This window comes from Panthera pardus, unplaced genomic scaffold (genome assembly GCF_024362965.1).
Source record: "Panthera pardus isolate Hobbes unplaced genomic scaffold, ASM2436296v1 HiC_scaffold_19, whole genome shotgun sequence".
NCBI lineage: Eukaryota > Metazoa > Chordata > Mammalia > Carnivora > Felidae > Panthera > Panthera pardus.
The window spans coordinates 19,856,775-19,883,940 of NW_026526754.1; the positions used below are offsets into that span (position 1 = coordinate 19,856,775).

Sequence of the window (27,166 nt, forward strand, 5' to 3'; positions counted from 1 at the left end):
TAAAAATGTGTATGTGAGGTTGGGAAGCAGGAGAATATTTTCATTCAATTAACTATTATCTATTAAGCACCTATTTTTTTTTATAAATCCCCACATGAAGAACGTGGGGTTGGAACCAGACAAAGAGTGAGGCATAGTCCCTGCTTTCGAACTGGGTAAGATTTTATAGGATATGATTTAAAGGAGTATGTGATCACATATGGTTATATCCCAAGTAAGCACTCATTAAATAATTGCTTTTTCGGGGCACCTGGGTGTCTCAGTTGGTTAAACGTCTGACTTCAGCTCAGGTCATGATCTCAGTTTATGAGTTTGAGCCCTGCGTTGGGCTTTCTGCTGTCCGCACAGAGCCGGCTTTGGATCCTGTGTCTCCCTTTCTCTCTGTCCGTCCCCCTCTTGCTCGATCGATCTCAAAAAGAAGCATTTTTTTAAAAAAATGCTTTTTCAACTTTTTCTTGTTACCATAGATCCATTCTTCCTTAATACAGAATCACTAATACCCAGAATATCCTATTTACAAAATAAATCATTCTTGTTGGAAACTGATGGTTAATGTGAATTTAACTCCTATCATCTGTAAAAAGGAAATTTATAAAAAAGGAAGAAACTTAAAATGTTGTAGTACAATGATACAGGTACTATGTATGGGTAGTACAGTATGATTCTGAAAGACACTGTTTGGAAAAAAGTATGGACTTATTCTGGGGTCAGGCTATTTTCTGCCTGTTTCCCAATTCCGTTCTTTTGCTTTCCCCCGCAGAGCGACATCAGACAAAGAGCACGGGCTTTGGGGTCAACAGATCTGCATTCAAATCCCAGATCTAGCACTTAAAAGCAGTGTGGTACTGAATAGGCTACTGTAATGTCTCCTATCTGTTTCTTCATGGGTAAAGAAGAGATGATTCTTTACAATCCTAGCCCATAATTCAGTGCCTAGCCAAGTGTAAGAACTCACTATTTGTTCCACTGAACATCAGACCCAACTGCAGTTTTCTGGGCACGTGGCTGGCATCTAAGGACAGCCAGCCCCTTGGCAGTGCTGTCATGCTGGTTATTCATTTGGAGAACATTCACCAGAACTGCTTCTACCTTACTTTATTTTCCTCCAGGTAACATGTTAGTCCGACCATTATCAGCTCTCTTCTAGATTAAATACCTGATAGGATCTCCAATGCTCAAGCATGCATTTGTGCTTCACACTCTTGCTGTAGTTCAGGTTTTCTGTTATCATTGCATTCAGAATCTGGATGCCATGAATTACAGGTCTGTGGGCTGAACTGCAGACTTGTTCCTATGTTATTCTTCATTTCTGACTTATGGCCATCCCCATGAGGTTTAAATGAAGACTCTGAGGTAGGAGCAGAGAGGGGTCAGGTTTGAGGACAGAATCCATTTGACATGGATGTTACATGTGATGAAGTGACCATCTGGTATAATGATCAGGGCAGAGGTCAGGGAGGGGGATGTGGGTGTGAGAGCCTGCTATGAGTGGGAGAGAAGCCACTGGAAGTCATAGTCTGCCAATATTTGTCAGATAATCCTTTTTTATTACCTGAATGGTCTTGTTTGATCCTGTTGCAGCTTTGCAACAGCACAGGGTTACCCCTGCCACTCATGGGCAGGCAGAGTTTTCTCCCATCCATACAATGCTGATGGAATAGACACCAGAGATACCAGCTCGAGATACCATTCAGATTAAATAAATACGCCTTAAGGAAAACACTGTGACTTTGTACAAGAGAATCTCCCTAGATTCTCCTAATTTTACAATTAACATCCTAAAACCCTGTGTATTTTCTTTCTTGGAGCCAGTGAAAACTCAAGGCCCCACGGAAAAGAAGCAAAATATGTCAATATGTTGGAAAAAAACCTCTAGGATACACAAGCCAGCTGTTGGTTTGGAAAGTGGTGTCCTAACAGTGCCAATGACTTCTTTGTCCAAACAGAGCTTACCAGGGTATATTTACAGGTTAATGATTTTCATAATAATTAAAATAAAAAGTTGATGATTGCTTTTGACCCATACAAGCCAATTTCTTACAGTTCAACCTAACACATTACCATATTCTAAGTTAATGGCTGTTTTTTTCAAGTTAGTATTTGGATTAAAGTTCCAATACTGAATTAGACTAAAACAATTAATTGAAAGCATAAGAGACAAGAAAAAATATATGAAAATTTAATTTATTAGAGAATAATTTTTTTTTTATTAAGTAAAAGCTTTAAACAAAAACCAATAATTCCACAAACCAACAATGACTCGGTAGCATGCAAGTACTGTAGGCTGGAGAGGCATGTTTGCTCTTAATGAATGTATATATAATAAACCCTCATTATGTTTGATTCCAGAATGTATGTATACATTGGCTTGGCATGATTCATAATTTAAAGTAAAATAGAAACATAAGGGCAACTTAAACACTGGTTTAATTTATATGTGCCAATTCAAGGTCAGTGACAAGAGAGCTCCATTAAAAAAACAATCTGAAGTCAAAAAGTCTTTTGGAAGCAGCCACATCCCTATGTACATTTGAAACTCGAAGGCTAAAAATCCATTCTTGATGAACACCATGAAGCAAAGGATGTATAACATCCACCACATATCCGTTTCAAAAATGGCATGTTTCCAAAATTATCCACCTCTTTACATGTAAACATCACAGTTTGAATAACTACAGAGAAGCCATCAGAATGAGTTCCATAATACACTAACCCTCATGAGGCACCCCTGAGCTCTGTCTTAAAGCATCCACTTCAATCCTGGGGCTTTAAGAACATCTTCTTTACTTTAACTGTTGGTTTTACGTGTCCATTTTCATCTTCTTCATAGTTGACCCGGTCTCTTTTCTTGGCAAACTTTTTTCCAATTGTCCCCACCAAGGTCTCATATCTGTTAAGACGGTATGCAGCACAAGTTTAATTAAATCCACAAACAAATAAGATAGGAATCAAGTCTTGTCAAGAATATCAAACTATTCAGTGAATTATAACAAATATTCAAAGATTATAAAAAAAATCAAAGCTGTGATCAAAATAAACGGATTTAAAATTTATAAACTTTTCTATGGATGATTAAATTCTTCACTGTGTTTTGTTTTTGCACTATCCTGAATAAACTGAGATGTATATTTTAAAATATGTATTAGAAGCAGTACCGGTCATGAGCCCTCAACTGCCAGTGTGTGACAGGCATGAACCTGCCTGAGCCCAATTTAGAGAAAGGAGAAAGTCATCTTCCTGCTGGGGCACTCCAAGGAAGACGGTGGGGAAGAAGAGAACCCACGTGAGAGACAAAGAATGCCGGGCCGAGATTATAATGTGGTTCCAAGGTGACCGTTACCTTCTAGCCATTTCTTCATCTGATACATCGAGCTCCACTGTTTCACTTTCAACTTCCTCTGTTTTGTTCTTGGAGTTCATCTGAAGCATTAATTTCTGAAAAATACAACAGCACTATCAGGGCTGGAACAGGCTTATTAAAGAAACTGTTATCAATTATATTTGAAGGTAGAGAAACAGAAGTCACAGAATCTACAGGAGTCACCAAAACTTATAGGGAATTCTCTGTAATACTTTACTCCACAATGTGCTAACAGAAATCAGCTCTGAATGAAGAAAATAGTAAGACAAAAAGCGCCACTAGATTAGACTTCCTGCTAATACGTTTAAATTGTATTTTAGATCATAAATCTTTTTTTTGTTTTTTTTTGAAAGAGAGTGTGCACATGAGTGGTAGAGTAGGGTAGAAGGAGACACAGACAATCTTAAGCAGGCTCCATGCTTGGTGTGGACAAAGCCTGACGTGGGGCTCAATCCCAGGACCCTGGGATCGTGCCCTGAGCTGAAATCAAGAGTCGGATGCTTAACTGACTGAGCCACCCAGGTGCCCCTTGATCGTAAATCTTATTAGTTACTTATATCTAAAGCAGGCACACTGCCAACATGTTCTAGTGAGCAGGGGAAAGAAAAAAGCAAACTTTCAAATTTCCTCCAAATGGGAATGAATGGAAGAATACTACACTCAAGAGTAATACTAAATGCAATCTTTAAAAAAAATTTTTTAAGCTTATTAATTTACTTTGAGAGAGAGATAGAGAGAGAGAGAGACAGCGAGCATTCCAAGAAGGACCCATGCTGTCAGCACAGGGATGGATGCAGGGCTCAAACTCATGAACGATGAGATCACGCCCTGAGCTGAAACTAAGAGCCAGATGCTTAACCGACTGAGCCACCCAGGTGCCCCTAAATGCAGTTTTTGGAGTAGGGGGTGGGGGGCGGGCAGCACATTACTGGATGGAAGAACTGGGAGGCTGGCTCTGATATCCCCGGAAGGACCAGCTTCACTCTGGAACAAGAGGGTGGATAATGCATTCTACCTGATGTCCACGTGCCACGGATCTCTCCTCCATTCTTTTTTTCACATTAACCTTTTCTTGATAGTTACCCCCCCCGAGAAATTTTTTTTTTTTTTTTTTTTTTTTTAACGTACAATACATTCTTTACAACAAAGGCAGGACAAGGAAGGGACAGCAGAAGAGAAACCAGATTCAGGTGCTTTTCCAACATTTATAGGACTGAAAAGAAAATAATTCTGGGAACAGAAGCTCTGTGAGGGCACAGACTTTGGTTCTCTGTTGCACTCCAATGCCTCAAGAGGGCTGATGAACCACAGGTACAGAATAAATATTTACTGAATAAATGAACTCCATGCTAGGTGCCAGTAAAGACACATGCAACATTAAAAATGTGTTCTAAGTACATCCTGCTTATAATGAAGTAAGTGCTCTCAAGTTGGTACCTTTTCATAACCAGGTGTATACCTAAATTTTCTCATGTTTCATAACAGCTCAGATCTGTAAGCCAAAGAGTTCAAAACATTTTCCCAGAGAGAATGTATTCTGTGTTTCAGAGTACCAGTCCTGAAAGCCATTTTCTAATAGGCTCCCACATCGGAACCCAAGGGCCAGGCCAACTTCTTTTCTTACTGTACAAGACATACTGTGGAGTGCTTGCCTACCCCCAGCCCCAGTCCCTGGGCATCGAACACTCATAATCTTTGCTTCCCCCGCCTCCCCCTTTACCCCACTGCCCTCTTTCTCTTCCTCTAAATCTTTAAGCAGGCCAAGGCAAGGAAATTACATATTAAAAACAAACACTTTTAGGGTTGATTTTGTGTAAGGTAAATATAACATCTTAATTATCATGCATCCTCAAAAAATGGAAAAAAAAGAAAACCTACAATCTTTGAATAAAGATTTAGCTAATCTGGCGATTAGCTTGGTGAACTCTGGTTCTCTTCAGGCATCCTTATAGAGTGGTTTTCAACCAGGGGAAGTTTTGTTCACCAAGGGACCTTTGCAATGCCTGGATACATTTTTGGTTGTCACAAGTGGGCCATGTGTGTGCACGTGCACACTACTGTATCTAGTGGGGAGAGGCCAGGGATGCTGCTAAACATCCCAAAATACACAGATAGCTACGAAGAATCATCTGGCTCCAGATGTCAGTGGTGGCAGGGCTGAGAAGCCCTGGCTTCACATGATAGTCATCAAACTAAAAATTTACATCATAAACCTCCATTTGGTTGGCCAAGTACCTGATACGATGGCTTCTGGTACATGTGCCAGAATGCTAATAAATATTTGTTAAATGAATGTCTGTGCTTCTCTACAAAACTGAGGCATGGAAATTCAAATCAACAGCTCATAAGGTGAATATTTACTTTTCAAACAAACTTTCCAAAGGATTCATTTAAAACTCTATTTACAAGCTCAGATTAAAACCTGTCCATTAAAAAGTCAAATTACTCGATTCTTAAGTAACGTTTTCCATTAGAAAAGATATGTTTCTAGATGCAAGAAAACAATTTTTCATAATAGCATCGCATGAATAAAACCTGGACGTTCTTGTAAAAGCCCGGAGTTGAGATTCTAACACTCATGGAGGCGCTGTCAGGAGTGCGTGCTGCTGTATTAAATTATCTACTCAACTCCACCACAACGTGAGGCAGCAACACTGCAATTTCTTTAAATAGCTACAGCGGTATTTCAAGACTTGTTATTTTCTATATAATGAGAAGAAATGCTACCCTGTGGGAAAAAACCTAAACCCAATTATTAGCAGAAAGAATTCAATTGGAAAATTTTAAAATGGGAAGCAATTATATTTAATACCTCAACCTCAGGATTAAATCCTCTGAATGACATTCTTCCATAGAGAAGGTCTTCACATAACAAGAAGCTCTGCTCTTCTATTATGAAACACCTAAGCAGGAAAATAAGCCTGTGTTAATGGCATGTCTTCTTGTAACAAAGCACAGCAAATAAAAGTCAGGATTTCAAATGAAAAATCGATCTTCCGGTTCTTAGCAGAATCAAGTAAAAGTAAGGTAAGACTTCTATTTTTTTTTTTTTAATTTTTTTAACATTTATGTATTTATTATTAAGAGACAGAGAGAGACATAGCGTGAACAGGGGAGGGGCAGAGAGAGAGGGAGACACAGAATCCTACACAGGCTCCAGGCTCTGAGCTGTCAGCACAGAGCCCGACGCGGGGCTCGAACCCACAAACCGCGAGATCATGGCCTAAGCCGAAGTTGGACGCTTAACCGACTGAGCCACCCAGGCACCCCAGTAAGGTAAGACTTCTAAAGTAGGGGTAGAAATAAAAACTGATGACCTTGGCCAGCAAAGCCATTAGGAGACAAGAGCTGGAGGCTGCAGGCACAGCCTTGCCTAAACACATTTAATTGGCATAAATGCCTACACAACATAGAGACCTAGACTATTTATGATAAACCTGAATTTTCCGGGGGCGCCTGGGTGGCTCAGTCGGTTGAGCGTCCGACTTCAGCCCAGGTCATGATCTCGCAGTCCATGAGTTCAAGTCCCGTGTTGGGCTCTGTGCTGACAGCTCGGAGCCCAGAGTCTGTTTCAGATTCTGTGTCTCCCTCTCTCTCTGACCCTCCCCTGTTCATGCTCTGTATCTCTCTGTCTCAAAAATAAATAAACATTAAAAAAAAAAACAAAACACCTGAATCTTCCAAATCTGAAGCAGTTTCCTTGATGTTTACATCCCCAACCCCACCAACTTCTTACTAAGTTCTGATTAAATACCCTGAAATCAGAGTCCCGGCCAGCTTTAAGAGAGCGTATTAGCTGGAGCTCTTAGCTATAAACAACAATGACTGACTTGAGCAGAGAAGGAATTTATTGAAAGGATACCAGGTATCTCACAGAATCTCTGGGATAGCTGGATGAGCAGGAATGGAAAACAGGCAGAAATAAAGGTAGCTAAGTCGTCAACCCCCAACTGAAACATGGTAAAATCTATCCTGGTAAAAATGCTGCTGCACCTCAGGGGGCTAATCTCTGGACAGCAGAGGGCACTGGGCGGCAACTTGTGTTGCCCTGGAAGGAGGATGCAGATGTGTTTCAGACTCCAAAAGGGCTTCCTCTGAGTCACCAGTTTATTACCCCAGTCCCAGGTAAGCATATCTGACTACAGCCTGAAACCATAAAGGGATCAACCATGAAGAACACTGGGAAAGTAAATACCTGGCCATTTTGGCTTCTTTGGCAGAAAGCAGGTCTTCCTTGTCAAGATTCACTCACTTAGCCAACACCTATTAAGCCAAACTGTGTGCCAGGCAGTGTTCTAGAAGCTGGGGGGACAGCCATGAGTAAGTCTCTGCTCTCAAGGAGGTCACATTCAAGAGTGGTGCCAGATGATAAAGATTTACATTATACAGTGGAAAAAGATGAAGGTTATTTCACTCCCGTCCTTAAGAGAGCAGCTGGTATCAAACTAGTCCTCTGACTTTAGCCAACGATAAAATAGGACTAAGTAGGAAACAACGAACAAGTCAAAGCACAGCGCTGTGATGCTTGAGAGAAAAAAACCAGATGAAGTAAGTTTTCTGACTAAAGGCAATGAATGCCCACCTTCTGACTGAAGGCAACATCTAGACTGTGGAGTGGGAGTGGGAGCCCAAACTAAGCCCGGTCTTACTGAAAGGAAAAGGGAAATTGAAGTTTGGGGATGAAGTATATGGGTCAAGAGACCAGAGATGGGGAGATATATAGAGGAATTCTGGGATTCTTTATGCAAAATTTTGCATATTTGTTTCCCTTGAATGTTTGGCCAAATACTAGACTGTACACATGCAGGTCAAGTCCAACAGTGTCAGGGGAAAAAAACAATTTCCAGGAGAAGAATTACCTGGTACATTAGTTTCCTAGGACTGCTATAAGAAATTACCACAAAATGGATGGGCTAAAGAAACAAGAAATTTATGCTCTCAATTCTGGAAGTCTGCAATCAGCCTCACTGGACCAAAATCAAGGTGTTGGCAGAGCCATCCATGCTCCCTCCAGAGGCTGCAGAGAATTCATTCCTTGCTTCTCCAGCTTTCTTTTGACAGCCAGCAGTCTGTGGCTTGTGATCACTATAACCTCTGCCTTCTCTTCTGTCTCCCTTTTATAAAGATACACGTGATTGCGTTTAGGGCCCACCCAGAAAATCCAGGATAATCTCCCCATCTAGAGATCTTTAACTTAATCACACCAGTAAAGTCAACTTTGCCATATAAGCTAACATAGGTTCCAGGGATGAGGACATGAATTTTATTTGGCGGACCATTTTCTAGCTTACCATCCCTGAGAAAGAAAATTTACCCTAAAATTGTACGTTGAACAAATACAAGATTTGCACAAAGGAGGGAAATGTTTCAGTTGTGTCTATCTAGAGTGGGGGGACCAAGCTGAATATCCCGTGACATCGAAAAGAAAGGTCACCCTTCAGGAGTAGGACTCATCTAGCTAGACAGTCAAGGCCATAAAACCTACTCTAACAAAAACAGGGACCAAGCTGATTGGAATGTAAATCAATTGCCTAATGGAACAAACTCAACACTTTATTAAGGAAGGCAACAAATTCCAGGTACTCAACAATGTAATACATAATGTGAGGCCACAGTAAAAAGTTGCTAAACATGTAAGGAAGTAGGAAAATGTGACCCATAAACAGGAGAAAAACAAATAAATAGAAAAAAAGAGATGATGGAATTAGTACAAAAAGGATTTTAAAACAGTTATATTAAGTATGTTCAAGGATTTAAAGGAACACAGAAATGTAATGAAGACACAAATAAGGAACGTGAATTAAAATATGGAAATTATGAAAACTTATCAAACAGAAATTTTACAACAGAAAATACAGTATCTGATGTGAAAAATCAGAATTGTCCTCTATCTATTAAAGAAACTAAATTCATTATTATGAGAGAAAACTCCAGATCCAGATGGCTTCACTAGTGAATTTTATCAAAAATTTAAGGAAGAAACAATACCAATTTTACTCAAACTAAGAAATGAGAAGAGAAAGAAGGGACACTTCGAAACTCATGTTATGGCCCAAACTACAGGCATTGTAAGAAACCTACAGTGGAATATCCTTTATGAATATGAATGCAGAAATCATTATTAAAATATTAGCAAATTGAAAGAACTATATATACAAAACATATGAATGCCAAGGGGTGATTTGTTTCAGAAACATAAGGTTGTTGTGAAACTGAAATCTCAAGATAATTCCCATATATACAAAACATATGAATACCAAGGGGTGATTTGTTTCAGAAACATAAGGTTGTTGTGAAACTGAAATCTCAAGATAATTCCCATGTTAACAGAGGAAAGAAGAAAAACCATATGATCAATTCATTAAAAATCATTCAACAGGGGCGCCTGGGTGGCTCAGTCGGTTAAGCCACCGACTTCGGCTCAGGTCATGATCTCCCAGTCCGTGAGTTCAAGCCCCACGTCGGGCTCTGTGCTGACAGCTCAGAGCCTGGAGCCTGTTTCAGATTCTGTGTCTCCCTCTCTCTGACTCTCCCCTGTTCATGCTCTGTCTCTCTCTGTCTCAAAAATAAATAAACGTTAAAAAAAAAAAAATTAAAAAAAAATCATTCGACAAAATACAACATGATTTACAAAAGTCTTCAGGAAACAAGGAAGAGAAAGGAAAATCTCTCATGCTGGTAAAGGACATTTAGGAAAACATACAGCATTTTATATACTTAACAGTAAAATAGTTAATACTTTCTCCCTAAGATCAGAAACAATGCAAGGATGTCCATTCTTATCATTGTACTGGAGATGCTAGCCAACAACAAAGGAAGAAAAGGAAATAAAAGTTTTAATTTTCTTCTCTGTAGATGACAACTGCATATGGAGATAATCTCAAGAAATCTACACAAAACCACTAGAGTTGGTGAATCAATTTAGCACAGTACAGAATACAAGGTCTATATACAACATTTCTACGTACGTAAATACAACAAACAATTTTGGGAAAAAGCCTATTTGCAATAGAAATTAAAAATATGAAATACATAGGGATATATTTAAGGATATATACACAAAACCTCTCCACTCCAAACTACTAGCAATTACTGATGGATATTAAATAATAGCTAAATAAATGGGTATATCATGTGTATGGACTGAAGAACACAATTTTGTTAAGATACCAATTTTCCTCAGATTGATTTACAGAATCAATGCAATGCCAATCAAAATCCTATTTTTCGGAGGAGGAAGGGAATCACGGAAAGAAATTAGCAAGCTGATTCTAATATTTATATGAGAATACAAAGGATGTAGACTAGCCAAAACAATCTTGAAAATAATAAAAGAAACCTTGCGCTATCTGATTTTACGACTTCGAGACTGCAAGATTCAAGATTGCAATCCATAGTAATCAAGCCGATAGGATAGAAAAACTTATGGTGCAAAAGAATTGAGTCCAGAAAAAGACCCATACTAATACAGCATATTGCTTTTGACCACAGCATCAAAACAATGAGTAAAGAAAAATATTTTCTTTAAATAAATGGTACTGGGACCATTGATTTTCTATAGAAAAACAAAACAAAACAAAAACAGACCTTGATTTCTACCTCACACCACACAAAATCACACACACATAAAAATCAAAGACAGATCATACATAAAAATGTAAAAGCTAAAATTACAAACATTCTACAAGCAAACATAGAAACTATATTTGCAAACTTGGTACAGGCAGAGATTCACTAGACAGGACCCAGAAAGAACTAACTATAAAAGGCAAAAAAATGAATGAAACAAAACAAAAGCTACTGTTCATCAAAGACAACATTAATAAATAGGCAAGCCCACAAACTGGGAGAAAATATTCCCAATATATACATCTGTTAAAGGATCTGTATTCAAAAAATAAAGAACTCCTATCTCTACAGAAGTATGTAAGTTTTACCTAAAAAACAAAACGGAACAAAACCCTACATAATGATATGCATGCTGAAGTGTTCAGAGAGAAAATGTCTGCCACTTACTCTGAAATACACTAAAAATAAAATGGAATGACAGATGTATAGAGGGATGGATAAATATGTAATAGAAGATAGTAGAAAAAAATGTAACTATTTCATTTTTAAAAATGGGCAAAAGAACTGAATAGGGACTTCACAAAGGGAGATATAGAAATGGCACATAAGAGTTCTTTAACATCAGAGATATAGAGTTCTTTAACATAGTTAAAAGTTATAAACATAGTAAAAAGAGTTATAGAGTTCTTTAACATAGAGATATAGAAATAAGCACATAAGAGTTCTTTAACATCAGTCACCAGGAAAATGCAAATTAAAAAGCATAATGAGACACCACTAGAATGACAGAATAGGTAAAAAGAAAAAGATAACATCAAATGTTGGAAGGACTGGAAAAATCAGAACTCTTACACTTCTTTAGTTAAAGTGTAAAATGGTGCAATCACTGTGGAACACGGTCTGAGAGTTTCTCATACAGTTAAATATATATGCCAACCTTACAACCCAACAATTCCACCTTTACCGAAGACAAATTTTAAGCAGAAACAGTTGGGGGGTCCCCAGAAAAAGAAAGACAAAATCACAGCTTTCGTGATACCAGAGAAGTCATTCTAGGCCCCCAGCTATTTTGGGTGATCAATGCCCTACTTGCTCAAGCACACTTCTAGCAGAACTTCCTAGGAGGTGTCAGAATTACAAAGAAATGCGACATTCTCAGTAAAGATTTTAAATTTTTTTTTTTAATGTTTATTTATTTTTGAGACAGAGAGAGACAGAGCATGAACGGGGGAGGGGCAGAGAGAGAGGGAGACACAGAATCGGAAACAGGCTCCAGGCTCTGAGCCATCAGCCCAGAGCCTGACGCGGGGCTCGAACCCATGGACCGCGAGATTGTGACCTGAGCCGAAGTCGGACGCTTAACCGACTGAGCCACCCGGGCGCCCCCTCAGTAAAGATTTTAAAGGAACAAAGAGAAACCAAAAACACACACTCTACCAGGCCAGGAAATAGCCTAACCAGAGACAATAAACCACTTGTAAAACTCCCTGTGCTGTTTCAAAAGTAAGAAAGGCCCAGTATCAGGAGCCCAAGACCACCCATCCAGTTTATACTAACTGTGGGAGCATGCCCATTAGTCCCTTCCCCTCTGCCGACAGTTCCCTTGGCCTCCCTACAGTGTTAGTCTCCACCCTCGGAGGAGCACAAGCTTCATTCACATAACATAGGATGCATGTACAGGCATGTTTTCTAAGTACGCCTGCACTGCCTCATGTCTGCCTTTACATGCAATGACAAAGTTCCCCTTTCTGAATATTCATCCTAACCCTAAGTAAAAGAAACCCACTTGGGAGAGTCATGGCTTTGGAAGTCATTCCCTGTGATCTCCTTATTTGCTGCACATAAAGTTTGCTTTGTGGACAACTCCATCTCGTGTAGTCCTTATCTGTAACTCAGCAAGGAGTGAACTCATGTTAGTTGTAGTTTTGTCGTTTGGCTACAAAATGAAAATAGGACTCTATGCCAAGTCTGGAAGGCAATGAAGAAGAAAATGTGAAGACAGCTGGGGAAGAGCAGCTAGATAAAGGTCCTGAGAAGGCAGTGTTAAATGACCTGTCTGAGAAACAGGGAGGAGGCCTCCGTGAGGGAGAAGAAGTGACAGAAGGGAATGCTGGTAGGAAGTCAGTATTATTTTCACAGTGACAGTAAGATGTTGTTTTCTTCACTGTGTTGACCCTTACACAGAGGGTGCAAAAGCAATTATGAGTAAAAGTTCACCTTAGCATGAATTAAACTCGTGATACCATACTACACTAGTAATCATTGCATTATTCACTGTTGGTTTTCAAAGTCTTTAAAAAGGGAAAGAAGCCAATAAGAACGTTCTTGATAAAACAGTAAAAAATTTATTTTCATTAATCTCAGTCTTCAACAATATTCTGCATACAAAATAGTAAATATATATATGTTATATATACACATATATATGTAAATATAATACATAATATGTACGTGTATATATATATATATGTCACTTCAAAGGAACAACTGACAATACTTGTTGCCAGTAACAAAATTCAAGCTTTCAAGCAAAAATTAGAATTTTGAATAGCTTGTGTATGGCATCTTGGGTTTGATAGCTTCTCAATACTTAAAAGATTTTTCTGATGAAACCGATGGTAATATTAATGAATGTTTTTTGAAATCATACAATGAAATGAGTTAACATTTAGAAAATCTATACAACTCACCGAACTAGCAGTTTCCAAATGAGAAATGCATGATGTTATGAAATCATGCATGGATAAAAGGTCTATTCAAAATGTAAGGTAGACTAATGATTATGAAAAATTTATTGATGCTTTGAGACTCCATGCTGCAGTTAACTGTAAAGAAACTATTTATTGGGTTTTGGAGTAGCATCGAAGAATTACCTGGAAAAGCTATTATAATACTCCTCTCTTTTCAATTACATCATCTGTGTGAGGGTGGATTTTCTTTATATCCCTCAACCAAACCAACAGACTACAATAGGTTGAATGCGAGGGTTAAGAGAAATCACCCAGAGAATCCACACATCTTCTATTATGCCAGACACTGAAAGATTTGCAAAAATGTAAAACAGTGCCACTCTTCTCACTAATTTTTTTTTTCTTGGAAAACAGTTACGTTTTCATGAAAAATATGTTATTTGTGCTAACATGTTAATGAGGCTACCTATAGAGTGAGCATTTAAAAAATTTCATTTTAATTTCTTACACAGTAAATATCGACATGAAATAAACTACACAAATGGAATCTCTTCAGGGGTTCCAAATAATTTTACAAAATGTCAATGGTCCTTGAGCCCAAAACTTTGAGAACCTCTGTTCTTTGGGTTCCTCTCTACTTGGCTCTCTAGTCCAGCCAGCACCTCACCTCCTTCAGCACCTCCCATTCCCTGAGACAGCCTAAATTCAGGCACACATTCTCCTGAATTTTTGTTCAGCCTTTTCCACAAATGTGAGATTCCTTCTCAATTGCCTAATCTTGGTCCTTGGGCAGTGCAGCAGATAAAACCTCATCCATCTCCCAAATCAATTACCCCCCTCAGGAAAGCATCATAACTACTCTCACTTCAGACAAAAGAAAGAAGCAGGGGCCAGGAATGGATTCACAGCAGGACCACTGCTCCCTCAGAGGGCCTTTCCCAGGGGTTTCCATTAACACAACAGCTTTAATATAAAAAGGGACACAGATGTTATCTACAAGCATAGTTTCAATAATTAGGAAAATTAATAAAGTTCGCAAAAAATTAAATATTCTAAAACTTAACTATAAGCATTCTGTATTTTAATATCCTAAATTTTATTAACGAGGACCCATAATTTTATTTTTTTTAACGTTTATTTATTTTTGAGACAGAGAGAGACAGATCATGAATGGGGGAGGGTCAGATAGAGGGAGACACAGAATCTGAAACAGGCTCCGGGCTCTGAGCGGTCAGCACAGAGCCCGGTGCGGGACTCGAACTCACGGACCGCGAGATCATGACCGGAGCCGAAGTCAGCCACTTAACCGACTGAGCCACCCAGGCGCCCCTATAATTTTAGAGTCAAAACACATCCAGGATATTACTGATTTTATCTATTTTTATAGATGAGAAAGAACTCAAAAAAACTCAGACTTGCCCTAAATTCACAAATAACATGCATGGCAAAGCAGGGGAAAAACACCCGGTAGGGAAACAATTCGGTAGGTTACATTCCCGGTAGGGAAACAATTCTCTATGGGTCTCTCCTGTGAATGAGGCGTTAATTGCCCTTTTGCTCTGGAACATCTTTTCAGGGATGTGTGTATAGTGAGCTGCTTTGAAAGGCAGAGCTACTGTCTTCCTTCAGAGCAAAGTGCAGACTTGCTTAATGTCCAGTATAATAATGTCTCTCTTGGGGCCAAGGGTAAGTTGGCTTGTATTCCAGTATCAACGATAACAGGAGTCCTAAGTTCAGGACTTCTCAGCTGTGATGCGAAACTACTGTGGGTACCACAAACAGGTGGGCCTCACCACATCATCCCCCACGGGATCTGGGGAGCAAGCAGGAAATGACACAAAACAGATACCCACACTGTGTGTTGTGCTGTGAGTAATGAAGTCCTTGCGTCTGACCCAAGAGTCTTGTACCTTCCACCAGCATCTGTGAAACTGTGGCAAGCTAACCTGTTAGTTTATTGTATGATCTCAGCTCTCACAGTTCCTAACATTCATTAGGCCACAATATGCAAGCACAAGAAGCATGGTAGCCAAATACATACTTTTAAAGCAACATCCTGTGGCAAAAAAGGAATTAAACTGGCTATTCTCTGCACTGGGGCACATCCTTTGGAGAAAATCAATATGGCAAAAATACAGTGAAATCTCTGATCTGGTAAATTCTTCTAGGAATTTATACCAAGCATCTTCTATCAGGTTCCCTGGAAACAGACTCTGAGACAGAGTTGTGTGCAGAAGTATTACTGGCCGGTGCTGTTTGGGAGATGCCCCTCTATGGAAATAAGGACGCCAGGAGAAGGTGACCAGCAATGTGGTTACACTAAGGCCTCAGCCCTTACGAACAGCTCTGGACTTCGGAAGGTCCTGTGGTTGTTCTAAGTTGAAGCAAAGCAACCAGATCCTCAATCCGCTACACAGCTTAGGCATTGGCCAGGGGTATCCCTTAAGGGGAGGTGTGGACTGAATAGTCCTAAATGACATCACTGAATTGTAGCGATATGGCTGACATTACAAACGGCATCCTCTAGACTTCTAGAGCAAAGTCCCCAATTCCACAGATAGCAGGGACCCTCTGGGATAATTCAGATGATACCACCACGGAAGGATTCGCAAACACAAAAGAGCAAGAAGGAACGGGCGGATTCCATAACAATCAAGTATAAGGAAATACATGTGCCACCAGAGTTTACTGTGCTTTATAGGACTGACGTGCTGTGGTGAGTGCATCACATATATTATCCATTTACTTCTCATATGGTATGATACTATTATCACACCCAATATACAAAGGACATAAGATGAGTTAAGTAACTTGCCCGAGGTCACAAGTAAGTAAGTGGCAGAGCTGGGCATCAAACACAGGTCTGCCCCTTTGCAGAGTCCATGCGCTTAATTAACCAATCCATCCCACTGGCTCCCTACTTGGGATAAAAATACACATCCTGAGGACATTCATCCATTTTCCTCTCCACATTTATTTCTCATTATCTTCCCCTACTCCATATCTTGGGAGGCTGATATGAATGCTATAAATGGAAGTGGTCCTTTGCAGTCTGGAACCAGGCTTCCTTCCTGTGGGACTACCTCAGGCTGGCTATGCCATCTTATGAGGGTAGCGCTCTTGTAAGATGCACTCGCCATATGGCCTGTCTTCCGATTCAGTAACCACTCCCTCCCCTTGATCCTCTGGGCCTGGAGTGGGAATTATTCCCATCACACAAGCTATGATGAATGCACTGTCCCTGGTGGCTTCCCTGTGTCCTGCCCATACCTGTTACACTCTCCTCAAATTACCCAATATGACAGTGTCATCTTTTCCTGACAACAACTTGACCCAATACACGCATCTATACACAAAATAGGTGCTGAATGATGGCAGAAGCTTATTATTTACCATTAGGGTCTGACTCTTTGTATCCCCTGCAAAATACGTATGTTGAAATCTTAACTCCCAAGATGATATTAGGAGGTGAGGCCTTTCAGAAGCAGCCAGAGTCATGAGGGTGGGGCCCTCATAAATGGGATTAGCACCTTACAAAGGAGACTCCACAGAAACCCCTATCCCCTTTCACCAGGTGAGGACATGGTGAGAAGGCACTAGCTATGAACCAAGGAAATGGCCATCACCAAAATATGACCACATCTTGATTATGGATTTCCAGCATCCAGAACTGTGAGAAATAACATTTCTATTATTTATAAGCTACCCAGTCTATGGTATTTTGTTACAATAGCTTGAAAGGATGGAGACATTTACCTCCTAGGAAAGGAACCTAAAGGTCATTTTTCTGGGAATAATATGTTGGGGGGATGGGGGGGGGGAAGAATACTGAAAACAGGATAGAAACCATCCTGCCTTTCAATAAAAGTAAGTAACAAAATATCTGGAATACTTTGTGTAAGTTTAGTCAAGGTATAAAATTAAATTACAGCTTCTTACCAGTAATGGTCCCTTCCTATGCCACCCTGCCCCCAAATCTGCACAGCCCCTGGCATTATCTTCCCCTCCTTCACTGCCATATTGCTTCCTCTGAGAAGCAGTGGAAAGAAGCAAACAGAGAAGCAAGCAGAAAAACAAAGTACCTTCCTTCCATATCTCCTGGGGGGGGAGGGGGGAGGGGGGGACATGCTTTCTGTCTTTAAAGAAGGGACACCTAGCCTTCCAGAAAAGATCCAGAGAAGGTCAGCCAAATGAACAAGGGAATTTTAACATGTTAAAAATGAAAAAAATTATTAGGTAAAGAAAATAAAAACTTAAATTGCCTGAATCAGCAACATCTTCAATCATTGGACAAAGTTTAAATAAAACTACTGTCCCATAGAGCTTACTAAGGTTAAAAAAAAAAAGCAACTAGAAGAAATGAGAGTTTTAAGAAGAATTTAGATAAAATCAATGGATGATATGAATCTATCGCTCCTTCATTGAAAATTATTTATCAAGCACCAACCAGGAGGAACAATCTAGCATGTTATCCCAGCATTAGCCATGACCAGCTGGTGGACTCTGGGCAAGCTATTCTCTCTTAAGCTTCAGATGCCTCAGCTATAAAAGGGATGGAATCAGAGTAGCCAGCTCCTAAGTCGGCTCTGAGGATTAAATAATTAAGAGATATAAAGTGCTTAGCTCAATTCCTGATACATGCTAGAGACTCAATAAATGTTAGCTAAGATGATTGGTATTAACAGCAGTAAAAATTAAAAAAAATAAATAAAGGAAACAAACCTAAAACTCTTGAATTGCTTTTAAGAAGCTCAGCCTGATGAAGAACTCTATTACTCACACAGAACTGGAAAGCCCTAAAGTACACACCTTCAAACTTAATCTTCAAACTTAATATGACAGGGAGCACAGGGCCAGAGTCTTATAAAGGCCCCCCGGTTATTACCAGAGATAAGCGGGTTAGATTCATCTATTCAATATAGAAAAAGAATAATGTTATAAATGAGGGCCAGTAAAAATGTATAAATCCAAGTAGAACTTATATAGATTTAATAATTTTAGAAAACTATTTGCAAAGCTAACTCAAGAAACCGAACAGGTATTATTTTACAGGCTTTGTGTCACTGGAATGAAGATGTCATATTTGCAGGGATTTCCCTCTGAATGCCCAAAGCATCACTGATATAATTTCTAATAAACCTACTCCTTTTCTTTAAGCTCTGGCAAATCCAAGTACCAGTGCTCTTCACTAATGATTTTCTTTTCTTCCTCTTCTAGTTGTCTCTTGGTCTCTGAGTCCAGTCCCCTTTGCATGAACTGTCAAAACAAAACAAAATCAGTGTCAGCAACTGGTTTTCCCAAGTTAGAGTGGAGGAAAACACAGATAACTTTATTCTTCCACATGTTTTCCCTCGTTTCTTCAAGAATCCCATCTCAGGGGTGAGGGTGGAGGTGGTGTGACCAAAGTAGCTTAGCTCTGCCCTAGACGGCATCACACCAGACTAGCAGGGAGCTGACTAGAGCACAAAAAAAGTATGTGGACTTCCTACAGAAAACTTCAGAAAGATCTTTACCACACTTTAGTTTGTCTAATTTAGTAAAACGAGCAATAAAAAACTGTATTCAATCAGTAGCCCTTAAATATTTCAGTTTTACATAGTGGCCAGTGGGAAAAGGCTAAGACAAAAGACACAGATCATGACGGGCAGGTGGAGACAGAAAGTGAGAGGGGCCAAAAGAAGGTGAGAGACTCAGTACTTTCTGAATCTCTCACCGACTCATGGAGCCCACTGGTCTTCATACCTGCTGATCTTAGTGTGGAATGGCCTTTCTCATGCTCCTCCACCTGGCCAACTCCTGGCCCTTCTGGTATAGGAAAAACTACTCCATCCCTGTGAAATTATCTCTGATACCTGTAAGCAAAATCGGGATTTCTCTCCCAGATGCTTCATATGACACCCTCAAATAGTCTCACCACATTTTAATTCCTTGAGCATCTGCCTCTTCTGGAGACCTTGAGGGCAGGGACTTTGTCTAGATTGTCTCCTTCCTCACTTTTAGCATGATGAATGATGCATAGTAGGGGCTCTGTAAACACAGACCAAAGCAAAGCTGTATCTATAAGCCTGCTCTTCACGTATCTCTATCCTCTGAAAGGCTGCTCATCTCTACGGCTGCTCTGTATTCTAAAACGTGCAAAAGTACAATTCAAAATGGGCCAGTAGAGAAACCCACAGTCCAGCTGCTGGTCTCTTCCCACAACAACTACATTTCCTCAGGGGAACCAGTGAACACACTAAGAGGTTGATCACAGCAAAACGATAATGTATTAATAAGGGAAAAAAATAAATTTAGAAAACATCCAGGAGCCTCCACCTCTAGCAGTTAGGTCTAGACTTCCATTGGTTTCCACTTATCCCTATTTGTTTCTCTTGTCCAAGCTCTCTATTACTTTTCCCTTCATTCCAACCTTCCCCCAAACATAAGCATTTTTAGGTATAAGGGCTTTGCCAATGAATGCTAAATGAAATGATGAAACTTGAAAAACATTCACAAATAAAATACAGTGATAACATCCAGTTCTGCTGAGGACGTAGTGAGACTGAATCACTCATACTATTGCTGGTGAGAATATGAAATGGTACAGCCTCTGTGGAAAACAGCTTGACAGTTTCGTACCAAACTAAACATGCACTTACCATATGACCCAGCAATTGCCCTCTTGGGCATTTTATCTCAGAGAAATGAAAACTTATGTTCACTCAAAACCTTATACAGGTATATTCATGGCAGCTCTACTTGTTAATAGCCAAGAACTGAAAACAACCAAAATATTCTTCAACAGGTGAATGGTTAAGTCCTAAGGTACTTCCAATGCATGCAATACTACTCAGTAATAAAAAAGGAAGGAACTATTGATATACTCAACAACTTAGATGGATCTCAAGCGAATAATACTGAGTGAAAAAAGCGAATCCCAAAAGGTTACATCTTGTATGATTCCATTTACATAACATTTTTGAAATAACATAAGTAGAGAAATGGAGAACAGACTCATGGTTGCCAGAGCTTAGGGAAAGAAGAGACTGGGTTGGCTACAAAGGGACAGCTTCAGGGAATCTCATGGTAATGCAACAGTTTTGTATCTTGAATGTGGAAGTAATTACATAAATCTGCTCGTAATAAACTGTATGGAAATCTCTCTCTCTCTCTCTCTCTCTCTCTCTCTCTCTCTCTCTCTCTCTCTCACACACACACACACACACACACACACACACACACACACACACACACGTAAAACAGTAAAATGAAATACTCTGTGGATTGTACCACTGTCAATTTCCTGGCTTTGTACCGTACTCTAGCGATATAAGACAGGGCACAGAAGAGTACAAAGGCTCTCCCTGTACATTTTTTTGCAACTTCCTGTGAATCCATCGTTATTTTATTTACTTCTTTATTTAAAAAAATTTTTTAATGTAAATTTTTGAGAGAGAGACACACAGAGTGCAAGCAGGGGAGGAGCAGAGAGAAAGGGAGACACAGAATCCGAAACAGGCTCTAGGCTCTGAGCTGTCAGCACAGAGCCTGATGCGGGGCTTGAACCCACAAACTGTGAGATCATGACCTGAGCCGAAGCTGGACGCTCAACTGACTGAGCCAGCCAGGTGCCCCTTTCATAATTTTAAATAAATGTAAAAGAAATGCTTGCACTCTAAAGTGTTTTGTAGTCTTCCTTTCTCCTTTTACCTGTGTCTATAGCTTCACCACAGGAAAGAACTGGCAGTTTCTGGAATGCATATTCTGTACTTCCCAGTCCTTCTGTCTCTGCTACTCAACATCATGTTTCCATTTTCTACTCAGCAAAATATCAACTTGTAAAGGCCCAGAGCACATGTCCTTTGGGTCTTCCCTGACTGTGTTTGGCCAAGCTCTTCACCGACTTGTTCCCATAAAAGAGTACCTTTCCCTATGTCTAAAAGCCTTATAAACACTAGCTTATTGTTCATTTTGCTTCTTCTGTGTCTCCCAAAAGACTGAGATTCTGAATAGCAGACCATGTCTCTTATTCATCTTATATAACTAGGACTCTGGCTGCCCTTGGTACTCAGGAAGAGTTCGATAAAGCTTCTCTGAATGTAAGTCTGGACTTGCTTTATTTCTTCAGACTCTCTTTCCTGGGTGGTTCTCTTTAAACCCAGATGCCTCATTTCATCTTATATTCTTGGTAATACAACTCACCAATCCTGCCCAACTGCTTTTTTATCTCCTATTTTTAGTCAAGTAGTATTTATGGCATACAAAATAGCTATCTATATATGTATGCTCTGTGCACATGGCAAGGCTAGAACACCCTGTGAATATAAAATCAAGCAACTCGATTTAGGTAGCAATCCAATTCTCCTGACTCCACAGCATCTAAGAACACTCTATAAAGCTTAGTGATTTGGCTTTACGCACAACAGAGGACCTAGAGCTGGTACCACAAACTATAGTCCTTACGCTGGATGTCTGATGGTGCAAATAAAGTTTTATTGGGACAAAGATATGCTCATTTGGTTCTGAGTTACAATGGCAGAGGTGGGTAGTTACAATAGTGAGTGGCCCAGAAGCCTGAAGTATTTTTCATCTGTCCCTTTACAGAAGTAGTTCAGCAACCCCTGTCTTAAGAGTCCAACAGAGCTAAAATGACACTGAGAACTGCCAACTATATCCTTCACTTTCTACTTCCCCCATCATCTCCAGCTCCTAACAGCTGACCAACTCAGAGGATTTCAAGTACACCTGAAAACAACTGTATTAGTATTAAATCCTCAACTCTTTTATTCTTGCTCTATACTTTGCTCTGGCTGAACAGCTACACTGGATACAGCAACCTAATGCAGCTGCTTCATTCATTCTCGTAGGAATGGATGTGCATTATACTCCACTCTGTGCATAGTATCTCCTGCTGTCCTGCCAAAAAGCTCTTTTCCATCAATGATTGAAGCTGATAACTCAACTAGAAAATATGTGTAAACTTCTCCCCCCTCTTCTTTGCTTCTAATGTCCTGTTGAGTCTTTCCCAACCACTAGGGTAGGGGTTGATATTTTTTTAAGGTAACTTCTTCCTTCCTAACTCTTGAGTCAGATCTTTGGTCAACGTCTTACTCAGCGTATCTTCATTTGATGTACCTGCTTTGCCAATCCACCCCACTGCTCTGATTATAAACGAGAAGTCAAAGAAGACTCTGTTGGGTAAAAATTCAAAATTTGCTAATATGTATGAAAAAAGAACTTCAGAAATTATAAATGATATGACTTACCCTCCACCCTCACTCATCCTATCCATCCCTAGTCATACCCTAGCTCAATCCCATTCGAATCTGGCACATGCAACATTTATTCTTCAATCTTTCGAAACATTATTTATGCCTTGCTTCCTTTTTTCTGGAAATTACTCTTTAAGCATGATATCTAACACTGCTCAGTAGGGTTCAGAGACAAGCAGTATGGAATAGTAGTTATGAGCAGGGGATGTGGAGCCAGACTGCCTGGGTTTGGTCCTGTCTATACTACTTATTAGCTGTGTAACCTTAGGCAAGTTACTTACTTCTCTTTTTCAGTGCTTCAGCTACAATAGAGGAATAATAACTAAACCTACTTCACAGAATTATTATGCGGATTTCATGGGTTGATACATGCACTTAGAACAGTTGTCTGAACACAGAGCAGAAAGTATAAATCTTTGTTATTATTCAAGTTTGAAGGCCTGGTTGTTTCCCGTTTTAGTTCCTGTATTCATTTTATCTACACTTGTCTTTTTTTTTTTCTCTCTTCCACTTTGAAATCATGTTTTAAAAAAAATTTTTTTTTATGTTTATTTATTTTTAACACAGAGAGAGAGAGACACAGAGCATGAACGCGGGAGGGGCAGAGAGAGAGGGAGACACAGAATCTGAAACAGGCTCCAGGCTCTGAGCTGTCAGCACAAAGCCCCACGCCAGGCTCAAACTCACAGACGAGGGGATCATGACCTGAGCTGAAGTCAGACGCTCAACCGACTGAGCCACTCAGGCGCCCCTAAAATCATTTGATTGTTAAACTGATTCAATTTCGGGGGCGCCTGGGTGGCTCAGTCGGTTGAGCGGCCGACTTCAGCTCAGGTCATGATCTCAGGGTCAGTGAGTTCGAGCCCCGCGTCGGGCTCTGTGCTGACAGCTCGGAGCCTGGAGCCTGTTTCGGATTCTGTGTCTCCCTCTCTCTGACCATCCCCCGTTCATGCTCTGTCTCTCTCTGTCTCAAAAATAAATAAAGGTTAAAAAATTTTTTTTTTTTTAAAAACTGATTCAATTTCGAATCTAAAATCAATTTCGCTTAAAGCTGACATTCACCTCAACTGTTATAATTCTCTCCATTCCCGCTGCCATTGCAACCAGATCATCAGAGCTTCTTGTTTGGTCTTTCCGACTGCAATTTTGTCCCTTGTCAGGTCTTTCTTTCACCAATGTAGTCTCTACAGGGCAGTTAAGGTAACTTTGAAAAGTAAGAAGCACAGCTAAGATGCCGCTCCCCCTGCTCAAAAGCTTCCTCATCATGCTCACAAGATAAAGGGAAAAAAAATCCTTCATCTGGCCTAAAATTCTTCACATGTTGTGGCCACTGGCTACTTTTCCAGGCCCACATTTTGCTACTTGTCTTCCAAGCACATCGACTTATTTTTAGTTCTTGGAAACCTCAACAGATGTTGTGGTCTTTGCGTCTCAGACTTCTGCAGTCGCTTTCCCCTCGGTTTGTGCTGCCATGCCCCACCCTCCCACCGACCCTTGCAGTCTCTACCTAAGGGCGCGTTCCTGCCCAAGCGCAAGTAAGTTCCCAGGGCTCCCGGGGCTCTGGGCATCACCTCACTTAGTGCTGCGCCACCCTGCTTGCTTACGTGGTCTGTCCTATCTGTCCGCGCGCTTTATGAGGGAAGCCGCCGGACTTATAACCTAGTTCCCGGTGCCTAAGGCAGAGCCAGCGCTAAGTGAATGAATGAACGTCCGACCTGGAGGCCCTCCGTGGCCTCCCCAGTGGCCCCGCGCGCCCGCCGCCTCGGCCCCGGCCGGGTCGCCAATCCCAGGTACCCCTGTGGCCCGGCCCGCCTCCCCGGCGTCCCCACACCTTCATGCGCAGCAGGTTCTTGGACAACTTCGTCTTGCGCTCCGCCGCCATATTGGCTCCTGCTCCGGGCCGCGGGCCACCACCAGCCCCCGCCGCGCACGCGCACTGCTGCCTGCGTCGCGACGTCGTCTTACGCAACTCGCGTCGCCCCGCCCCGTGGTTCCGCCCCGTTTCTCGCGCTCCGGCGCGTCCCCGGAATCTCCGCGCGTCGCCTCAGGGAGCGCTCGCCTCACGGAGGAGCTCGGGGTAAGGACACTGCTAGCGGTGCCGGGGTGAGAGGGACTTGACACGGGGAAGGAGACGTCTAAGGGCCTGGAGGAGGCCCCAGCGCCGGCCGCTGCGGCTTCAGCCGGGCCCTTCGGCGGCCGGTGGCCGAATATCGCCGCTCCTCACGGACTCCGTCCTGCCGCGTGTCGCCGACTCAGTCGGGCCGGCGAGACCTTTGAGACGCTTGCCCCACCGTCCCGGCTGGACCGAGTCTATCACGTATACCACTTCCTCCCACGTTCACGGTCACCCCGTGCGGCGGCTGGGTAAACTGAGGCACTGGGAGGCCGCTCAGCTGGCCCAGAGTCGGAGGGAGGGAGGGAGGGAGGGAGGCAGGCGTGTGCAGACCCCGTCCTCCACATCCGGCTTCGGCAACGCGTGGGAAACTGCGCGGGTGTGCGCGTCTTCGAACCCGAACGGGCCTTCTGTGGAAGCGCCGGGCGTGAAAGCGAAGGCGCGAGGACAGGGCGGCCACCTGTCTTAAAGCCTTGGAGAGACGGTGGCCTCGGCGCTGCGTGGCCCGCCCGGGGCGAGCCCCACACCGTTCGCAGGTGCCGCGCGCTGGAACACACCCGGCCTTGACAATACCATTTCGGCGGGCAGCCCGCGCGACGCCGGGTCCTCCGCGCTGGGTACTTGACCTGCGCGACTTCACCTAATCCGCACGAGGAAAATGTCGTCGTCGCGTCGGTAGGGAACGTGAGGCCCGGAGACGTTCGGGGACTTAACCAGAGTTCACACAGCCGGGAAGTGTTAGAGCCGAGATTCCGGAAACTGGGGGAAGAGATGCTCCCCGCTTCCCCTCCCCCCCCGCAGGTTTTCTCAGCGGGGTCAGCAAAGCCGTGCTCACATGGTAAGTGGTTACAGAAACTCGTCCGTGACGAAGTGCGCGACTCTGGGCTACAGCCGTGGATGAAGACACACGACCTCCCTTCCCTGGAGCCGCCCCGAGGGGGTGTGCCGCGGAAGGAAGAAAAGGACGATGTGATGGCGTGACTTCGAGGGTTACTGTAGGTCAAGTGGCCCAGGATGGCTCTCGTTAGATGATAGTGCTCCAAGGATTAAAAGTTGAGGAAAGCCTGTTCCGCGAAGAGTTGGAGATAGAGTGTTCTAAGAGGAGACCACAACTGTAAAGGGCCTGAAGTGAGAACAAGACAGGAGTTGTGTAATTTACCCAGTGGAAACAGCAGAGGTAATCATGTTAGGGGTCGAATTGTGTCCCTCCAAAACTAATCAAGAGTTTGGTCTTGGAATGGGACTGCGTTTGGATAATACAGGGCCTTTGAAGAGGCGATAAAGTTACCGTGAGGCCCTTAGGGTAGGTCCTAATCCACCCTGACCAGTGTCCCTGTAAGAAGAAATTTGGACACCCTAAGAGACCCCAGGGTTGCATGCGTCCGGAGGGAACGCCGTGTGAGGACACAGAAGATGGCCATTTGCACACAAGGAGAATGGCCTCAGAGAAAATCACTTCTGCTGACGCCTTGGTCTTGAACTTCTAGCCTCCAAAACTGTGAGAAAATAAAGTTTTGTTTAAGCCACCCAGTCTGTACTACTTCGTTGTAGTAGCTGGAGCAAACTCATAGGCCACATAATTAATGACAGATAACAACTGTGATAAGAACCCTGTAAGAAAAATATGGGGTTCATGAGAGTATGACAAAGGCACCTAAGCCTCTCTGGCCTGGGAAAGCAGGGACTCTTAAAGGTGTGATGTTAAAGTTGAGATCTGAAAGAGGAGGAGCTGGCCCCGGGGAAAGCCTTCCAGTCCATCTTAGTTTTGTGCTACCATCACTCCCACACATCCATGGAACACATTTGTGGGCCTGCCGACAATACTGACTCCCATCTCGTTCATGTTTCCTTAGTGACCTGTCTTGGGGTTACATATTCCAGGCCCCTTGGAGATGAACATACGTACCTTAGAAATGCCCACCAAGGCTGGGATGCTTGGGAGAGGCTTGTTTCGGCCTCCCATGAATCTCTTAGAGATAACATAACCTCTCCGCCCCACTTTTCAAAAAATGTTTGTTTACTTATTTTGAGAGAGAGCGAGCATATGTGTGTGCGGGGAGAGGCAGAGAGAATCCCAAGCAGGCTCCGTGCTAGGAGTGCAGAGCTCAAACTCACCACCTGTGAGATCATTACCTGAGCCGAAATCATGAGTCAGACGCTTAACCGACTGAGCCACCCAGGC

At 41.9% G+C, this 27,166-nt stretch overlaps 1 protein-coding gene across 1 annotated transcript; it reads right to left on the minus strand.

Annotated features, from left to right (window-relative positions):
* Nucleotides 1-2,168: 2,168 nt before the first annotated feature.
* On the minus strand, nucleotides 2,169-24,833 carry MPHOSPH6 (M-phase phosphoprotein 6). The gene is made up of 5 exons (XM_019413068.2): nucleotides 24,703-24,833; nucleotides 18,764-18,876; nucleotides 6,174-6,264; nucleotides 3,341-3,435; nucleotides 2,169-2,890 (listed from the first exon to the last, which is right to left on the minus strand). Exons 1-5 carry the CDS (start codon nucleotides 24,751-24,753, stop codon nucleotides 2,755-2,757), a joined length of 486 nt encoding a protein of 161 aa, XP_019268613.1. The 5' UTR covers nucleotides 24,754-24,833; the 3' UTR covers nucleotides 2,169-2,754.
* Nucleotides 24,834-27,166: the final 2,333 nt, after the last annotated feature.

Excerpts from the sequence above, each read along its gene's own strand:
- MPHOSPH6 (XM_019413068.2), bottom strand. The coding sequence starts at position 24,753 with ATGGCGGCGGAGCGCAAGACGAAGTTGTCCAAGAACCTGCTGCGCATG. Across the intron at positions 6,265-18,763 it reads CCAGAGCTTAAAGAAAAGGA|GTGTTTCATAATAGAAGAGC; the intron begins GTAGGTTTATTA and ends TTTCCTGCTTAG. Across the intron at positions 3,436-6,173 it reads GATTTAATCCTGAGGTTGAG|AAATTAATGCTTCAGATGAA; the intron begins GTATTAAATATA and ends TGTATTTTTCAG.